Source organism: Elgaria multicarinata, chromosome 13 (assembly GCF_023053635.1).
Source record: "Elgaria multicarinata webbii isolate HBS135686 ecotype San Diego chromosome 13, rElgMul1.1.pri, whole genome shotgun sequence".
Taxonomy (NCBI): domain Eukaryota; kingdom Metazoa; phylum Chordata; class Lepidosauria; order Squamata; family Anguidae; genus Elgaria; species Elgaria multicarinata.
Genome location: NC_086183.1, coordinates 23,327,310 through 23,343,388, shown reverse-complemented (window position 1 = coordinate 23,343,388; position 16,079 = coordinate 23,327,310). Strand labels below are relative to the sequence as shown.

Genomic DNA, 16,079 nt, shown 5'->3' with positions numbered 1-16,079 from the left:
CTGGATCAAACCAAGGGTCTGTCTAGACCAGTGGTCTTCAACTGGTGGGTCGCGACCGAAAAGTGGGTCACAAGATCTGTCTGGATGGGTAGCAGCAAAGTTGTTGCCGCCATGTTGGGCAATTGTGAAAGTGGGTCCCATGTTGCAGGTTGGGAGTCCGAGGTGGGTCTTGGGTCTGGACCAGTTGAAGACCACTGATCTAGTCCATCTACACCTAGTAGGGCTCTTCTTATGTTCTTATTGCAGGGTTGTAGAAGCAAGCACACAGGACTCTGCAGTGCACCAATCCCCAAAGCATTGTCAGCAACCCTGAACTCCCCAAAATGCTACATCTTCCTGATCCTGCCCCTTCAAATAAACATGCTGATCTCTTAGCAGCTCCTTCCAGAGCTCAAGGGTTTGAGGATTTTTCCAGAAACATGGACTACAAAATGCTTTGCCACAGGCGGTGGGCCATTTAATACCCATTTCCCCATGACATTAGCTATGCCATATTTGCATGGTTCAAAATCTAAGGTCTTCCTAGCAAAAAAACTGTGGCTGATCAAACCCAGCTGGCGATGTGCGCACGTGTACGTGGTGTGTGTGTTTTATGCACGCCCCCATCCATGTCCTCTCTTCTACAGCTAACCGGGACATGGCGTCCATCGTCTCTGAAATCATGATGTATGTCCTCATCGTTGTCTTGACCATCTGGCTGGTGGCTGAGATGATCTACTGCTACAAGAAGATCGCTGCGGCGACGGAGGCGGCAGCTCAAGAGAATGCGTAAGAAGCGTGGGTTGGGACAGGAGTGGGGACATTGTGGCTGCTCACTCGGGTGGAGAAGCCAGGAAAAGGAGCAGCGAGAAAGCCGGGATCAGTGGTGGCTGCAAGTTTGAGGACACCTCCCCCTCACTAAAGTGTCCTCTGATGGGTGGCTTCCTACAGTAGTGGATCCCCCTTCTGGTGGGGTTGTGTGGTAGGTTGAAAATCCAGTCCTTTGGGGGCTCAACAGAGTTCTGTGGCGTGGTGAACTCGGATTGCATTTGCAAGCTGAGCCGTGTGTCTTCCCTAAACCCTGTGGACTTTTCACGCATCTTGGGGGTGCCGGCCGCAATTTGCGTGAATCTCTATTTGCGCAAATTACGGCTGAAATTTGCACAAATTGTGGCTGTATCCTGCATGATTTGCAGAAATTACACAAAATTGTGCAAAACTCAGCTGCAATTTGGAAAAGAAAAGAACACAGAAAATACTCTAATTGGTCGGACGCGCTGCAGACCGAGTTCGGCCAGTTAGTGGGAAACGGAGCGAAGTCCGGGAGGCCGAACCAGTGAAACCCCGACAGGCTTCACCCCCCAAATGGTTTCCTCTGACATCCCCAAGTGAAAGCACCCTGCAAACTTGCATTACTTTGACGAGAGGCCCAGGGGCAGGTATCATCATCAGTGGACCATGCTAGGGTAGTGGGACCTGCCGTGTTCTGATTCTAGACTGGTTAGTGCGTGGGGAAGTGGGAAAAGCTGGTCAGAGCCCACACATTTCCATTTCTGTCTTTGTCCCTACAGCTCCGAGTACTTGGCCATCACATCAGAAAGCAAGGAAAACTGTACAGGGGTGCAGGTAGCTGAATAGCCTGTGCAGGGCTGTTGGAGGGCGCAGGTATTCCTGATTGACAGGTATTATTATTATTATTATTATTATTGTTGTTGTTGTTGTTGTTGTTGTTGTCATCATCATCATCATCCTATCATTGTGCATGGTGTATTGCAGAGAGTAGTATAAGTAAAAGATAAGCCCCCTGCTTCAAGGTTCTTCCAATCAAAATTTAGATGGGAAGCAGGAGGCAAGTGGGTGAACAAGGGGCAGGTGTCAGCTAGGGTGACCCTATGGAAAGGAGGACCAGGCTCCTGTATCTTTAACAGTTGTATTGAAAAGGGAATTTCAGCAAGTGTCATTTGTATATATGGGGAACCTGGTGAAATTCCCCCTTCATCACAACAGTTAAAGCTGCAGGTGCCCTGCCCTCTTTTAAATCTGGTCACTCTAGTATAGCTCCTGCAGCTTTAACTGTGGGGATGAAGAGGGAATTTCACCAGGTTCTCCATATATACAAAGGACACCTGCTGAAATTTCCTTTTCCATGCAACTGTTAAAGATACAGGAGCCCTGTCCTCCTTTTCATAGGGTCACCCTATGTTAGCAAACTTTTCTATTGTATTTTATCATGTTAGATTTTTATGGCTTGAATTATTGTGAACCTGCCCAGAGAGAGCATAAGAATAAGATGATCCATGCTGGATCAGACCAAGGGTCCATCTAGTCCAGCATTCTGTTCACACAATGGCCAACCAGGGACCCACAAGCAGTACAACAGCACCCTCCCACCCACATTCCCCAGCAACTGGCGTACATAGGCATACTGCCTGTGATATGCTGTCTCTGCATAGCTAGCTTTAAGTACAAAATGTGTTCTTGGATCTGGGACAAGGGAGCTGGCCACAGGTGAGTTGCTTGGTTCTTAAAAGTAAAATGCTCTTTATCTCATGAGGAGATGGACCTTCACAACAATGCCTCTGAAGTTAGCTGTAAGCCTGGCTGCATTAGGCAGAGGCTGTCCTGACATTATGGGCAAGGAGCTATGACTAGCTCTGAAGCTCCTGGTTAAGTGAAGTTGCATAGCTCTGTATATTTCAGAGAAGGGACAGGAGCTAATGTTGAGTAGAATGTTATAAATAGCAAGTTCTTGGCTTGCAGAGCAGAAGGATCCTTGGAGAACAAAAACCTGATTACCTAAACTCTGCCAACCCTACCTTCCAGAGAGGTAACATATAGGATCTCAGTGATGATTGCTTTGCTGGTTGAGAGGAATAGAACTTTAGTTTTAATAAGAAATATGCATGCCACTCTTTCTATTCTAATCATCCTAATTATATTGAATCATGATGTGTTTTGCTTGTTTCATCATTGCAACAGTATTCTCTAATACTGTTTGAGCAACAAATAAATACTTTGGGGTTCATCAGACAAGCGTTTTATCCCACGCACGCTACTGCCCACTAATGGTTTTCCGTGGGTCCTTTAAACGATGACGTCCACCTCCCATACGCCTCTCGCTCCTTCTTGGCTTCTTTCTGTCACAAAATGGACCCCTTTTAATCTGACCTTTTTTTTTTTTAGGAAAGGGAACGTGCCGCCATTTCCTGCTGTGTGCAGGAAAAGCGGTGCGATAAAAACCGTCCTCGAATGGGCCACATGGTCGTTGTTTACATCTTCTTTCTTCTCCAGGGAGAAAGAGGAAGTATTGTGGGACAGCAGTGGGAGTGGAGAAGTGATAGTAGGGAACCGTGATTCCCCCCCCCCCCCCAAATTTGTGTTATCTGGCTTGAGGGGGTGCTTCAAGCACCACTGGCCATAAATTGTAATACTTCTTGAAGGCCAAAACACTCAGCTAGGGATGTATAAATCTGTTCGGAACTGGGGTCTCTCCATATGGCCGCCATTTTTTCTCTTGGCTACGTGAGCCACAAACACACCTGTTCAGGTAAGAGAAACAAGATAGTCAGAAGACATGGGAATAGTTCAGACACATAAATAGAGTTAGCAGTTGCAAGTAACCAACTGAATCAAATGCTGAAAAGCACACAACTGCACAGAGTATGAATGACCACCAAGGACAGCGGGATAAATTGACTAGCCCAATATAATATAATGTAAACACAAAACTCACAAATCAGAAGTAAGAATTACTAGTTGCACCAATACTTATAAACAGAATTGAGACATTTAACAGCAGTTGCATATATTTGTAACAATGAAATGCTGAATTGGAACTGGAAAACAGCAAGGTAAGAACAAAGTACTGGTTGCAACAATACTTAGAGTTAATATATTTAACAACAGTTGCATGTATTATAGCAACGAAACGCTGAATTGAAACTGCAAAAGAGTGAGATAAGGTTACAGGAATCCGGATTTACTTCTGTTTCACCATAGCTTCTTCAGAAACTCACTATTATTATGACTGTTAGAGCAGTACGACAGTGGAACCAGTTGCCTAGGGAGGTCATGGGCTCTCCCACACTATCGGCATTCAAGAGGCAGCTGGACAGCCATCTGTCAGGGATGCTTTAGGGTGGATTCCTGCATTGAGCAGGGGGTTGGACTCGATGGCCTTGTAGGCCCCTTCCAACTCTGCTATTCTATGATTCTATGATCCTATGAGTACAGTTTCACTGGAAAACAGTCTCAGTTCTGTTTATAATTGGTAATTCTCACTCCTGATTTGTGACTTTTGTGTTTACATGATATTACATTGTGTTTGTCTGTTGTCCTTGGGGGTCATTCTTACTCTGTGCTGTTGGGTGCTTTTCAGCATTTGATTCAGTGGGAATAGTTCACCCATCTCACCGAGAGGAAAAGCAAGAGGGCCAGGAGGCTCTAGGCTTTGGCACCTGCCCCCTCAATTAGACATGGGCCCCGTCAGGTGCCCAATGACGACGACCCTGGCGCCGGCCCGGGAGAACTCCCTTCAGGCCAGAAAGAGTCAGCAGGCCTAATCTCACATGATCATTATGCACTGGCTGCAGTGCTGGTGGTGACCTAATGCCGTGTTCATTAACATTGTTCCAGGGACGAGGCTTCGACGAGGAACGGAGGAGAGGCAGAGTGACTCAGCAGAGACAGCAGCAGCCCCTAAGAAGAATTGAGCTGGAGCCAAGCAGGCCCTCTCCTCGCACCCCGCACTCCACTGCACGGCCGTTCTCCTTAACAAAGCATGCTATTTTTACTAACAGAGCTCTGTATCCGACCCAGCTGCCCAGGGACAGACGAGTGTGTGTGTTTCTAAGGGGAAAGGGTGGTTCGTTCCCTGGCAGGCACCTTGCTCTTTTAGACACATTCTTTCACCTTCTGACGAGCGAGAGCTGCCCCTGCTGCGATGCATGATGGGAAAGCGGCATGGCTGCTTGCTCACGTACCGCAACGCTTGGGGCCCTCCCCCGCCGCGGCCCCGAGCCGGCCGAAGGCCTCTTTCCTTTACGGGCACTTGCACTTCTGCTTTCTGATTCTTTGCACATTTCCTGCGCTTCGAGTTCTTTCGGTTACTTCGCTACCAGCACTTTCTACGGGTCTGAGGAGAGGAGGCCCCTGCGGTTGGAATTACCTGCCCTACCCTTCTCCCGTTCATTTCATGTCCTGGGCCTCTCTATCTTGACTTCTGAGTTCCCAGAATGGCCGCAGTTGTGTTCAAGTTGGCCACAACCTGCCTGTCCTCAAGGCCTGACTCACACAAGGGACCTTAAGGTGGCTGACACTATTGTTCTACTAAGGGAACACCGGTGATGGGCGAAATATCTGGTATGGATATGGACATGAATGGTGATGCTCTTTAAGGCCTATTCCAGCAGGCGTCAGCAACGTCGTTTTCTGACAGGATTTCCCTCAAGGCTGTCACCCAGACGGAGGATTTGTTCAAGACCTCACGCGGATGGGAGACTCCACAGAACAGAAATCGGATTGGAGGGAGGCCCTTGGATTCAGATGTTTCTCCACGGTGTCCCTGATGTTTGTTCCTGTCGTGCCCTTCACTGCGTCTTGTCGAATTTGCGTCCCATCTTGGCCTTTGCATTTGGTACAAACGAGTTCCTGCTACAAGGCCTTCATGCCTCCCCCTTCCACAAAATTTCCCTCAATCCAGCGCCGCCTATCAGGCCATTTTGGCTCTTTGGAGAAAACTGTGCCCTCCCCTCTCCTCAGACCCCGGGGCTGGTCTGAGGGACCAGCTGCCATCACAATAGAATAGGGTTTGTTGATAAATAAAAGACGATTGAATTTCACCTGTCCTGGTTGGCGTCTGTCATTCCTGTGGGAAACGGGATGTGCCGATGTGCAAAAGCAGCAGAAGGACAGCTCTAGCAGGGGCAAGATAGCATATGGCAGCCTTCCCCAACCTGGTGTCCACCAGACGTGTTGGACTACAACTCCCAGAATCCCCCTGGCAGCTAAGAGTTTTGGAAGTAAGGAAGAACAGTATAATAAAAACTGTCCAAAAACAGCAGGTATAGTTGTTCCATCTTATACCATTAAATGCCTGGGATTATATTTCATTTATATACTTGAGTAATATTGTTTCTCTTTCAAATTTCTATCCCAGTCTTCATCTGAGATGCTCAGGGTGATTTAGCATCAGCTTACCTTAATTGATTTTCACAACAACCCTGTGAGGCAGTTCAGTTCAAGAGGTTGTGAATTGCCAAGAATAGAGGATTCTTGGGTCAATATGGCCTCGAGGTGGCATTGATGCTCTTACATTTTGTGCCACAGCAGAATAAAGTTTCCTGGCACCATCCCGTGGCAACACATCAAATCGCACCGATGAGTCATAGGAAAGAGGAGCTGCAAACAGCAGGTTTTAGAAAACCAAAGAATCCAGTACAATATTCCCTTGTTATTGTGCCATACAATGGCCCAGTAAACATTCACTCTTCCCATGGGCAGTGGTCTAGTGACTGCAAGAATGTGGGAATTGACCCTGGAATACCTGAAGGTTTTATATAGACCCTACTCAGCCACAAGGTTAGGATGAGGAGCAGGTCTTGGATCGCTAATCTGCTTGACTGGGTGGCTGCCGAGGGTCTATGGGCTTAAAAGGGCCCAGACTCAACTGTGCCCATCCCATGGACAGTAGCAGTTCTGAACGGGAGCCGACCCAGTGGTTGGTTCTGTGCTGGCTGGCACTTTAATTCAGGAGTGCCCCAAAAGTAGTCCAGATGTTTTGGATTTCAACTCCTGGCATTCCTTTCCATTGGTCATGCTAGCAGGGTCTTCTAGGATTGAAAGTCTGCCCAATCTTCTATTATTATTATTATTATTATTATTATTATTATTATTATTATTATTTTAATAATTATTGCATTTATATCCTGCCTTTTTTCTTCCAAGGAACCCAAGGCGGCGTACATAAACTTCCTCTCCATTTTATCCTCACAACAACAACCCTGTGAGGTAGACTGGGCTGAGAGTCTGTGACTGGCCCAAAGTCACCCAGTGGGTTTCCATGGCCAAGTGGGGACTAGAACCCAGATCTCCCGACTCCCAGTCCAACACTTTAGCCACTACACCACACTGGCTCTTATTAATTACATTGATGTACTGCCCCATAGCTGAAGCTCTGTGGGCAGTTTCCAAAAGTTAAAAACAGTAAACATTAAAAACAAATATGCAAAGTTAAAAAACATAAAAAGCATAAAAACAACAGTATCCTTATAAAAACAGCTATTCTGGGGTCCGTTAAAAACAACACTCCGTATATGTTGTTATATGCTGTTAAATGCCTGGGAGAAGAGAAAGGCCTTAACCTGGTGCGGAAAAGCTAACAATTGTCTTAGATTACCCCCAAATGTATTGTCCAACCCAACGTCAAACATTTGTGTGTGTGTGTGGTAATCTAAAATGCACGTGCAGAGCGCAACACGCACTGCAGCTAACCCTCACTCTCCTGCCAGGTTTCCCCAGTGGGCAGGAGCGCTTCGGATTGGGAACCCAGTCAGTGCTTGGCTTCCTCCACTCTGTGCTAGCCAGCTGCCATCTTAGATTATCCCAGATGCAATGCCCAACATGGGGCATTGTAGGGCTTTTTTTCTGTTGAAACATGCATAGGGTTGCACCCTTAATAACTGAAGAGGTTGTGCACTCCAGTGTAGTAGAACACAGGCAGGCGCCTTGATTCATCTAGCTCAGTACTGTTGACACTGGGCCTGTTCAGGCAACACATTAAGCCATGGTTAGGCCGCTAACCTGGGGTGATCATATGAAAAGGAGGACAGGGCTCCAGTATCTTTAACAATTTTATTCAAAAGGGAATTTCAGCAGGTGTCATTTGGATGCCTGCAGCACCTGGTGAAATTCCCTCTTCATCACACATCAGTTAAAGCTCCAGGAGCCCTGCCTTCTTTTGTATCTGGTCACTCTAGTGTAGCTCCTGCAGCTTTAACTGTTGTGATGAAGATTGAATTTCATCAGGTGCTGCAGACATACAAATGATACCTGCTGAAATTCCCTTTTGAATACAACTGTTAAAGATACACGAGCCCCGTCCTCCTTTTCATATGGTCACCCTAGCTAAACCTTTTGCAGCAAATGGCAGGTGAGCATGTTTAAACCATGGTTATGTAGCCACCATGGTTAGGAATGGTTCACATGATATGCTAAGCCATAACATTTAGCTCAAAATGCTTAATCACCATGGCTTAGCGTGCTGTCTGACAGGGTGACTGAGGGCCTTACTAGACCTGGTGGAAAATCCGGGGGAGAGGAGGGGAGACTTTGCGTTATGAATAATGTGAGATCTCGCCCTTATTCAAACGCGAGACGCGACGAGCTCTGGAGGAGAGCCGTTGCAGCCGCCATTTTTTTTCTTTTAAAGCGGCGGCGGCAGCAGTGCAGGATCCAGGAAAAGTAAGTGGGTTAAAAAAAAAAAATCTCCTCCCCCATCCGTGATCTCCCTGCCCTGGGCCCGTTCTCCTTCCCCCCCATCCACCATGTCCGATGCCCCCCCTGCCCAATTGCCCCCCCCGCCATGCCCGCCCAATCACCCACCCACCATGTCTGATGCCCCTCCTCCCCCCCTCCAGCCACGCTCTCTCCACCCTGGCTCCGCTCTCCCCCCCCATCTCTCCCGGCGGGTCCGCTCTTTCTCTCCCGGCCCCCATCTCCCACCCCCCGCGATTCCCCCCCCCCGGCCCGATGGGCACAGCGCGGCTTCTCCCAGCTACTTGCGAGTAAGCCGCATAGCTGGGAAAAGCCGTGCAACTGGCTAGACCTTCCGCAGCCCTGGGCTCAGCTCGGGGCTGCGGAAATACCGGGCCACAACCAGTGCCGGTTATCCTGGGTCAAGGGAGGGTTTAGCCCGGGCTGACCCCGGGATCCCCTGTGCGTCATCTGGATGCACAGGGGTGAGCCCGGGCATCAGCTTGGGCTAAACCCTCATCTAGCAACAGCCTGGCTAGGAGCAGATCTCTAGGGTTTCAGAAAGGCATTTTCTTTGCCCTCGTTGGCTTGAATCTGGGGCCTTCTTGCAAAGGATGTGCTCTAACCCAGAGCTGTGGTCCTTCCCTCGGGACTACCACAGCACCATTAAGATCAGCAGGATGGGAGACAGACAGATCTCCCATGGGGGGAACAATCAAGCGGGACTGGGAAGTTTTCCTGCACAAGACTCATTTTCTGGCGCAATTGAAATTTCATTGGAGGCTTGCATATCGAAAATCCTGATAAGATTAACAGCGCAAGTTAATTACCGGGAAGGGGAGGTTTTCGACTTTTTTTGCAAGCACCAAAATTACTTTACAAGGACCGGAAGGACTCAACGCTAGGAACTGGCATGGAATCTGCCTTTGGGTCAGCTTCAACTTTTGAGTAAACTTGTAAGATAGGGCTGCATGAAAATCTCCCCTCCCTTCTCTAATTACCAGAGGTGGGGTTGATTCCCTTTTAATCTGAATTCTTCAAATTCCTCATGTCTGCGAGGGAGAGCCTCACAGGATGGAACAGCTTCCCTTCTTGATTCAGTCAGCCCATATGAAAAGGCATCAATTGCCCCGTCTGACCTTGATCTTTTTTTTTCTTTTCCTGCCCTGAGGGTCGTATTTTTAGAGGGTTATTCAGGTGCAAAGTGGGTGGGTGGGTGGGGGCAGAATCAATTTTGCCCCAGACTGGGGGAGGTTGGCTGGGCACCAACTCGTCCTATTCTTGCTCAGTGCCAAAGGAAAGGAGGTGCAAACTGAAACCTGACCCAGTCAAAGGGAGAAGATGGGAGTTGAGCTGAAGTAGCAGGAGAGGTAAAAAAAGGAATGTGGTCTGTTACAAGTTCAGTTAGTTTGTATTTGCTTTGGCTGTGGGCCCTAACAATACAGAGTCATAACGAGTGATATTTAAAATAAGTTTAAAATATGAGCTGGCATATAGTGGATAAAATGTCAGGCATTGACTGAGGAGGCCAGTATTCAGGTTTCTGTAGAGCCACGAGGCGCATTGGGTGAACTTGCCCCAGTCTCTATTTCTCAGAACAACCCACCTTAGAGGGCTGTTGTGAGGACAAAGACATGTTTGTGTGGTGGGCAGGAGTGCACGCCACCCTGAGTTCCTTGAAGGGAACGCCTTCTCCCTTACCAACTTGCCCAATCACTGAGGTCGTCGGAGGGCATGCTCCTGGTGGTTCCACGTGGACCGATTGAAATCCACCAGGAGAAGAGCCTTTAGTGTAGTGGCCCCTTCTCTGTGGAACTTTCTGCCCCTGGAGGTCAGAAAAAAAAGTGAGGAGCTCTTGATGTCTTCTTCGTGTAAGAATCCATTGAAAGAGTTAGTAGTCCCAGTTTTGTGTGATCTCACTGGCGAAGAGAAAGACTCCACCATTATTATAGTTAGTAATTTTTATTCTCTCTCCCAGTGGGGGGTGGGGACAGCAAAAGCTGACTAAAAATAAGGGGCAATTAAGGGGCAATTCAGCACCGATTCACACACATACACACCCTTCCCCCATCCAACCAAAGAAGCAATTAAATGGGCTGAACTTGAAATCAGCATCAGAAAGGACTTTTGTTGAATGGAACTTCTTTAGGAACAGACATTCTAGAAGGATCTTGGCCGTGGAGAAGGGCATTGCTGGTTAATATAGCACTAAATTAAGTGCTGTGTGGAACCTGTTTTAATTCCACTTTCTGCTAATTGTGGGAAAGCAATGCCTCAGCAGCGCTAAAGAGCTCTGATATGAACACAACCTCTGTCCCTCTGTGTGCACGTGTGTATTTCTCCAGTTTCCAAGCTGCCAAACTCTTTCTCTCACACATCCGCCAACTATTGGTCTCAGGCCCCAAACCCTGTAGGCTGATGGCTCATTCACAGGACCATTCAGGGCCATTAAAAGAATATTAACATTCCTTTGGTCAAATCCCAGATTCTAATCCGGGATGCACAGTTCAAGCAAAACCAGAGGGATAGACCCATTTGTATTAATCAAGGCAGGGCAAACTCATAATCCTAGCCTCCAAAAAAACAAAAAACAAAACAGCAGTTAAAATTTGCTCTCATTTATTCAAGTATCTGTAGCTATTAACCTTGCTCTCCCCCCCCCTTTTGCTGTCTCTCCTCTGTTAAAATTTAAACTCCGAGAGAACCATCCCATGGTTCCTGGGAGAACATCCCAAAGACCATACGATTGCTCGGAAAAAAACCTCTGGGGTCAGAGACAGTGCTCTGACCTTGGAAGGGGGAGTCAGAGATCTGACCCCTTCTCCTTCCCCCACACAGCCGGTGTAAAACGAACCATGCCAGCTGCCCTCCGAGGTCAGAAAAATGACATTAGAGGAGGAGGAGGAAAGGGGGGCGTTCCAGTGGGCGGGGAATGGAGGAGACTGGAGAGGCCAGGATATGAGATATCCTCCAGTCTCCTCCCCTCTGAAGTGCCCTCACTCAATGGGCCCAAAAACCTGTCTAATGAAAATCACCAAAGATAGAAAATGGGGAGGTGATCATTGCCTCCGCTGCTCCTTCTGCCTTGTTGGCTTCAGCCTGGCAGGGCACAGGATTCTTGGAAGCCTCACTTCTGAGCAGTGAGGGCACACTCAATAAGATTGCATCCTAAGCTCCTCGAGGCAGGGGCTTGTCGTAGACACGTATGTGGGCATGTTTAGCCTGGAGAAGAGAAGATTGCGGGGAGACATGATAGCACTCTTCAAATACTTAAAAGGTTGTCACACAGAGGAGGGCCAGGATCTCTTCTCGATTCTCCCAGAGTGCAGGACACGGAATAACGGGCTCAAGTTAAAGGAAGCCAGATTCCAGCTGGTCATCAGGAAAAACTTCCTGACTGTTAGAGCAGTACGACAATGGAATCAGTTGCCTAGGGAGGTTGTGGGCTCTCCCACACTAGAGGCCTTCAAGAGGCAGCTGGACAGCCATCTGTCAGGGATGCTTTAGGGTGGATTCCTGCATTGAGCAGGGGTTGGACTCGATGGCCTTGTAGGCCCCTTCCAACTCTGCTACTCTATGATTCTATGTGTTTGTCCTGTGTGACATATATATGTGGTGTTTTGATCTTTTTGCCCAGCTGGAAGTGAACTTTGCATGCAGGAGATTTGCCAAGTAGGCACCAAATGGGAGTTCGAGGCGTCTGAGAACAGTAAGAGATCCAGGAGTTGCTGTCCTTTATTGCTGTACTGCACGTCCTCTTAAGGGCCAGGAATAAAGATAGTTTTCTTCTGGGGCTTCCTGTGTCGTCGCACGGTGATAGTGACGGGAGATGGATCCAGGGGCAGGCCTGGAACCGGAGGCATTGTACCAAACTGCAAAGACAAAAGGCAAGGGTTTGTAACGGGGTGGTAACAGTGGGCAAAGCAGCACTGATTAGAGACCTGATCAGGTGCGGGGGCACTCTGCATTTTTACGCAGGCATTTTCCATTGCAAATCTGGAAGGGTTGGAAGCAAAAGTTGCATCGACGTGCAGCTGGCAAAGCTGATGTTCCCAGAGAGATTGTGAGGGGCAACAGGTAGAACAGGGATAGTGAACGTCAGGCCCTGGGGCCAAATCTGGATCTGCTAGGGTCCCAGTCCGGCACTATGGGGATCCCCAGAGGGCCATGCTCCTTTCTCCACAACCACCGATCTTTTGATGGTTTCCTGCTGGCTTTCGTGCAGTTCCCCCCACCCCTTTCTAAAAGCTTGAAAATGCCTCTCCTTAGGCATTGACACTGGCAGTAAGAGATTTAAACCACATTATGCTGGATAGTTTTCTGTTTTTGGCCTCAGTCCTTTTGCCTCAGCCCCGTCCATCACTCTGACGCTTCCCTGAAACTGAATTCAGTCTTCAGACTGAAAGAGGTTCCCCACCTCTGGGTTAGAACATTGGACTAGGACTATGTGTGTGTGTGGGGACTTGGATTCAAACCCTGACTCAGACATGAAGCTCACCACTTCTTTAGATGAAGGGGAAACCACGTTTTCTTACTGGGACTTTGCTTCCTGCTTCCCTTGCACAATTGTAGTGGGCCCCATCACATGGGTGGAGAGGGGTGACCATGTGGTCTATAATTGAAAACTTCCCCTCCTCTCAGTGCTCATAGCCTTGAATGGGACAGTGCCCTCTAGTGGGTGCTTTGTAGCACAACTTCGGCTGCACATGATAGGAAATCCCACAACATTTCAGAAGAAATGGGATGTCCAGATTTTTATATTTATTTTTTAAAACAGGATTACCAGGGGAAGTGCGAGAGGCCTGTGGGAGGGTGATGTCGTTGTCAAAAGGACCTGCGAACTTTGTGAGTGGCCAGTCACGAATGTGCCTTATTTCGCTTGTGTGAAGAGCCACTACGTTTCAGCTTAACATGTTTATCCTCATTGGGTTGTTGTGAGGATAAACTATGGGCAGACGGGTGAGAACCACTATTGCTGCAATGAGCTCCTGGGAAGAAAAGGCATGATATAAGTGTAAGCTGTTATGATGGGTGTAAGCATGATATAAACCTGAAGATGAGGGTCACTGTGGTGTAGTGGTTAGAGTATTGGACTAGGACTTGGGAGATCACGTTCTAGTTCCCACTCATCCGTGAAGCTGAGGGTTGTTGTGAGGTAAAATGGACAGGAGGACAATCGAGTCAGCCTCCTTGCGTTCCTCTCAAGATGAAAAAGGTTGGGTATAACTGTAATTTAATAATAATAATAATAATAATAATAATAATAATAATAATAATAATTTCCTAGGTACATGAAAATAGGCACTTAAAGTACATGCGTATTTCACATGCATGTACTTGTTCTGTTCTAGAGGCTGAAATATATTGAAGTGGGAGTCTGGAAAAACGTTCAGTTTTGGCTATGTTTCGCTTCAGCCCTGCTGTGTCCTTTTGCATTTATCCACAGCTCTGGTCTCCTGCCAAGGTGAGCATCACAGAATTTGGCTGTAAATGATACTTCTGGAATGAGTGTGCCTTTGGTCATTCACAGAGGCCCAGTTCTATGCTGTGTGTGCACAGCCACACCCAGGACTCCACTCACCAGAGCTGGGCTAAGACAGAGGCAGCAAAAGGTCCCCCCCCCCACATCACCAAAGTCATGCTACTGGGCCAACCAAGTTACTTCGGCTCTTAAGATAATAACTCTCACAAGCATCTCTCCCTCTCCCTGGCAGCAAAAATATGATAAAAACAAGGCATTAATCACTAAACATTGGCTGCCTTTTCCTGATGCACAAAAGACTGATGCCCGAGGCACTTGTCTCATTTTGCCTCATAGTAGGGCCAGCACTGGTGCTCACCTTATAGGGGGCACTCCACTTCCCAGAACCTGCCACGTTCAGAGCTCGCACGCGGATCAAGTACATGGTGTCAGGGCTTAGGTTCTCCAAGTGCTCTTCCGTCTGTGAGCAAAACCAGTGGATGTTCTTGCCTTGACCAGCTAGCCGGGCCTCCTGAAGCTGCAGCTCATAGAAGGAAATCAGCTCACCACTGCGTGGGCCAGTCCAGGAAACCTATAGAGGAGAGAGAACCAGCACCATGCAGAAAGCCAGTGGGGAATCTCTTGGTCTGCCTATCCAACAGAATTGCAGCCTCAGGAGAACTGGTGTAAAAGGGTCCTTACTGTTGTGGGGAGGAAGGAAGAACACTGCCAAAGTTGGACGCAGGGGAGGGAGGTACACTAACGGAGAGCAAGCCTCAGAGTCATCTATGACAGTGTCAAGTATAAGTCTTCAACAAGGCTGGTGGCCTTGTTGATTGTAGGTAGATTTATTAGGAATAGTTTTTGGAATGTCTGTCAGAAGTTCCCACCCAGAGAACTCTAATAGCTTCAATGCCAAGTCAGGGAGTGAGCAAGCTACTCCCGTAGGAACTTCTGACACAGAGCTGCGTGCACAGATATTCCAAAACTATTCCTAATAAATCTACCTACAGTCAACAAGGCCTGTAGCCTTGTTGAAGACTTATTTATTTATTTATATACTGCCCCATAGCCAAAGCTCTCTGGGTGGTTTACAAAGTTAAAAACAGTAAACATTAAAAACAAATATACAAAGTTTAAAAACATAAAAAGCATAAAAACAACAGTATCCTTATAAAAACAGCTATTTTGGGGTCCGTTAAAAACAAACAAACTCAGCATATGTTGTTCAACGCTGTTAAATGCCTGGGAGAAGAGAAAGGTCTTAACCTGGCGCCGAAAAGATAACAATGTTGGTGCCAGGCGAGCCTCGTCGGGGGCATCATTCCATTATACCTGACAGGCAGTAGTCTACAACTGATCCAGACCCGAGATCTGCCTCGGATTCCCAACCTGCATCATGGGACCTGCTTTCACAATTTCACTGTTGCCCAACATGGTGGCAACAGCTTTGCGCAGATGTTGCCGCCTCATCTATGTCATAGAGGTGGTTGGAGTAGGGTTGGCTCAAGGTGAGGCCTACCCTGAGCCACAGTAACCTAATGGTGTGGACGCGGCCCCTCTGCTAGCGGTAGGCCTCACCTGAGCGGTGGTGCTGCTGACGGTGTGCTCGTAAATGAAGGGCTGTGGTGGCAGTTCCACACACACAGGCGACTCGGAGCCACTGTCCGAGAGACTCGTCTCCCCGTCACTCATGTCTAGGTCCACCAGGACGCTCGGGCTGCTGCTGCGGCGAGGCCGGTTGAGTGGGGGCTTGCGGGCAACTTTGTCTGGGACTGACAAGCTAGCCAGCAAGTCGTCCAAGGTGTGAGGTAAACTGCTGGCTGAGTACAGGATGTTCTTGGGGCTCCCTGTGGCACTGCCCGGGCTGGAGCCGGAGGTGTCACTGGTGATGTTCATGTGACTTCTGTACAGTTGAAACTAATTGGGAAGAAAAACCATGCTTAGCTAAATTTCCTGGCAGAACCTTGTATTTCTAGTATCCGAAGTAGATGTATGGCTTCCCTCTGCCCCACCCCCAATATTTAGTTTTGTTTTTAATTGAAAAGATTTATATTCCCAAGATGGCCTACAATGCTATTAAAACAATAGAACTTGGAAAGGGGTGAGGAAATTTATACTACCCTCAGCATTTAAAATATTATTTCAGGGACATTTAGACCCTGTT

General features: G+C 47.9%; 2 protein-coding genes across 2 annotated transcripts in view; one reads left to right on the top strand and one right to left on the bottom strand.

Annotated features, from left to right (window-relative positions):
• Nucleotides 1-5,819, top strand: part of SCN1B (sodium voltage-gated channel beta subunit 1) — a 31,575-nt gene extending 25,756 nt beyond the window's left edge. Inside the window, exons 4-6 of the mRNA XM_063140765.1 lie at nt 627-768; nt 1,551-1,661; nt 4,615-5,819. Of these exons, the coding sequence (XP_062996835.1) occupies nt 627-768; nt 1,551-1,617 (209 nt within the window). The 3' untranslated portion in view covers nt 1,618-1,661; nt 4,615-5,819. The remainder of the gene's footprint in view (nt 1-626; nt 769-1,550; nt 1,662-4,614) is intronic.
• A 6,362-nt stretch (nt 5,820-12,181) lies between these two features.
• On the bottom strand, nt 12,182-15,811 carry FNDC8 (fibronectin type III domain containing 8). The gene is made up of 3 exons (XM_063140624.1): nt 15,494-15,811; nt 14,292-14,504; nt 12,182-12,323 (listed from the first exon to the last, which is right to left on the bottom strand). The coding sequence occupies exons 1-3, from the start codon at nt 15,809-15,811 to the stop codon at nt 12,210-12,212; spliced, it is 645 nt and encodes a 214-aa protein (XP_062996694.1). The 3' UTR covers nt 12,182-12,209.
• Between the last annotated feature and the right edge of the window lie 268 nt (nt 15,812-16,079).

Coding starts and splice junctions, on each gene's coding strand:
- FNDC8 (XM_063140624.1), bottom strand. CDS start 15,811: ATGAACATCACCAGTGACACCTCCGGCTCCAGCCCGGGCAGTGCCACA. Junction 14,505..15,493: donor TCAGCAGCACCACCGCTCAG/GTGAGGCCTACC, acceptor TCTCCTCTATAG/GTTTCCTGGACTGGCCCACG. Junction 12,324..14,291: donor AGTGGAGTGCCCCCTATAAG/GTGAGCACCAGT, acceptor TTGTCTTTGCAG/TTTGGTACAATGCCTCCGGT.